Source organism: Malurus melanocephalus, unplaced genomic scaffold (assembly GCF_030028575.1).
Source record: "Malurus melanocephalus ecotype Western Australia unplaced genomic scaffold, MMel_1.1 scaffold_1282, whole genome shotgun sequence".
Lineage (NCBI taxonomy): Eukaryota > Metazoa > Chordata > Aves > Passeriformes > Maluridae > Malurus > Malurus melanocephalus.
Genome location: NW_026624514.1, coordinates 10797 through 12636, shown reverse-complemented (window position 1 = coordinate 12636; position 1840 = coordinate 10797). Strand labels below are relative to the sequence as shown.

At 57.0% G+C, this 1840-nt stretch overlaps 1 protein-coding gene across 1 annotated transcript in view; it reads left to right on the top strand.

Annotated features, from left to right (window-relative positions):
- Positions 1-266: 266 nt before the first annotated feature.
- MAP2K2 (mitogen-activated protein kinase kinase 2) overlaps positions 267-1840 on the top strand; it is a gene marked incomplete at its 3' end in the record, with an annotated part of 8874 nt that continues 7300 nt past the window's right edge. Inside the window, exons 1-2 of the mRNA XM_057387650.1 lie at positions 267-271; positions 791-1114. Of these exons, the coding sequence (XP_057243633.1) occupies positions 267-271; positions 791-1114 (329 nt within the window). The remainder of the gene's footprint in view (positions 272-790; positions 1115-1840) is intronic.

Here is a 1840-nt window from a genome sequence, read left to right as displayed (position 1 = left end):
TGGGATGGGATGGGATGGGATGGGATGGGATGGGATGGGATGGGATGGGATAAGCTGCTCTGCCAACCCCCAGGTTGGCAGGGACCAGCTGAGGTCTGGGGGTGCACGGAAACAGGGCTGGAGTGGGAGGGAAACAGAGCTGGAGACCCAGGTTGGAGCTGGGATAGCACCTGGGGGTCTTGGGGCAGCAAACGGGGGCTCAGCAKATGGGACATGTGGGGTGAAAGGTGGTGGAGGGGGGCACATGAGGGTTCTGGGTGAGAGGGATGAAGTGAGACCCTCCTGYCACGTCCCCCTGGGTGTGGGTGAGAGGGGACAATGGGGTGGCAGCAACTGGGACAGAGCAGCTGGAGCTGGCACGGGCGGTGGGGGCTCKGCAGCAGGTGCTGGGGGAGCACAGACCCCCCTTTGTGCTCAGGGTTTGGGGTTGGGGGGGTGTGAAGGAGCTGCTGGACCCCATGGAAAGCCCTTCTCATGTTTCACAGCCAGAGCCAAGCTTGGCTTCCCGGGAGAGGGAGCGGCTGCTGGTGCTGCCTCTTTAAGGGCTGAAGGATTTTCCCTGCTCCTTGGCTCTCCCAAAAAACCCGTCTGCTCCAAAGCTCCTCTCCAGAGGGGATGTGTGTGTGTGGGGCAGGGACTTCTCCAGGTCTCCCTGGCCAGGTGATCCCGTTGTCAGGGGCTCAGGAGGTATCAGGGGATGGTTTTTGATCATTTCCCACCACTTCCCTAAAAGCTAAACCTTCCTTTCCCTGGTGCTCACCATCCTCCCATCTCCTCCTCCCCTCCCCAGGGCCAAYCTCGTGGACTTACAGAAGAAGTTGGAGGAGCTGGAGCTGGATGAGCAGCAGAAGAAGCGCCTGGAAGCTTTCCTGACCCAGAAAGCCAAAGTTGGGGAGCTGAAGGAYGATGACTTCGAGAGGATCTCGGAGCTGGGGGCTGGCAATGGCGGGGTGGTCACCAAAGTGCAGCACAAACCCTCAGGGCTCATCATGGCACGGAAGGTAMTGAGGGCTGGGGGATGCTGGGGAGTGTCTGGAGCTCTCTTACCTTTGGCAGGGCTGGGTTTGGTTGGATTCTCTCTGCATTTGCACCTTCTCCACCTCACCTGGCTGGGATCACCATCCTGACTGCTCCCAGATGGGTTTTACACGGAGCTGCCTCCCAATCCTCCTTTGGGAGAGGCTGCATTCCCAGTGAGGGATCCCTGGAATTTGGAAAACTGGTTTGTTTTTTTTTTTTTTTTCCCAATTGTGATGGACAAAGTACTTGGAAGAGGATTTCCTGAGGATTGCAGGTCGTGGCTGAGGAGGGCTGGAAGTGGCACGGGTTTGGCACACACATCCCTCACCCTTCAGCCCCATTTAGCACATCCCAAGCAGGCACAGAGGTTCCTCTCAGACCTGACTTTATTGGGAACTTGGCTTTTTTCTCCTTTGTTGCCACAGAGTAGAAAATCAGGCGATGCTCCATGTGCCTGCTGGAAGGGGCCGTGCTCAGAGCCTCTCCTCCCTCCTGCTGTTGGGATCATGGAATGGTTTGGGTTGGAAGGGACCTTTAATCTCATCCATTTCCATGGACAGGGACATTTTCCACCAGCCCAGAGTGTTTCCCTCCCCACTCTGCTCTGCCTCCAAAAGCTGCTGCTCCTTCATGTGCAGAACCTTCACAGGGGCTTTTTCTTTGCTGTGGTTTCCTTGATCTCGGAGCACCTTCTTACAACACCTCCAGAGCTTGTGAAAATGTTTCTGTCTGCTGAGTCAGAGCTGCTGAGATCCAACTCCTGACTCGTCTTTCCGCCCGTGTCCGGTGCAATCCCAGCACCTTCCGTGGCTGAGGCAGC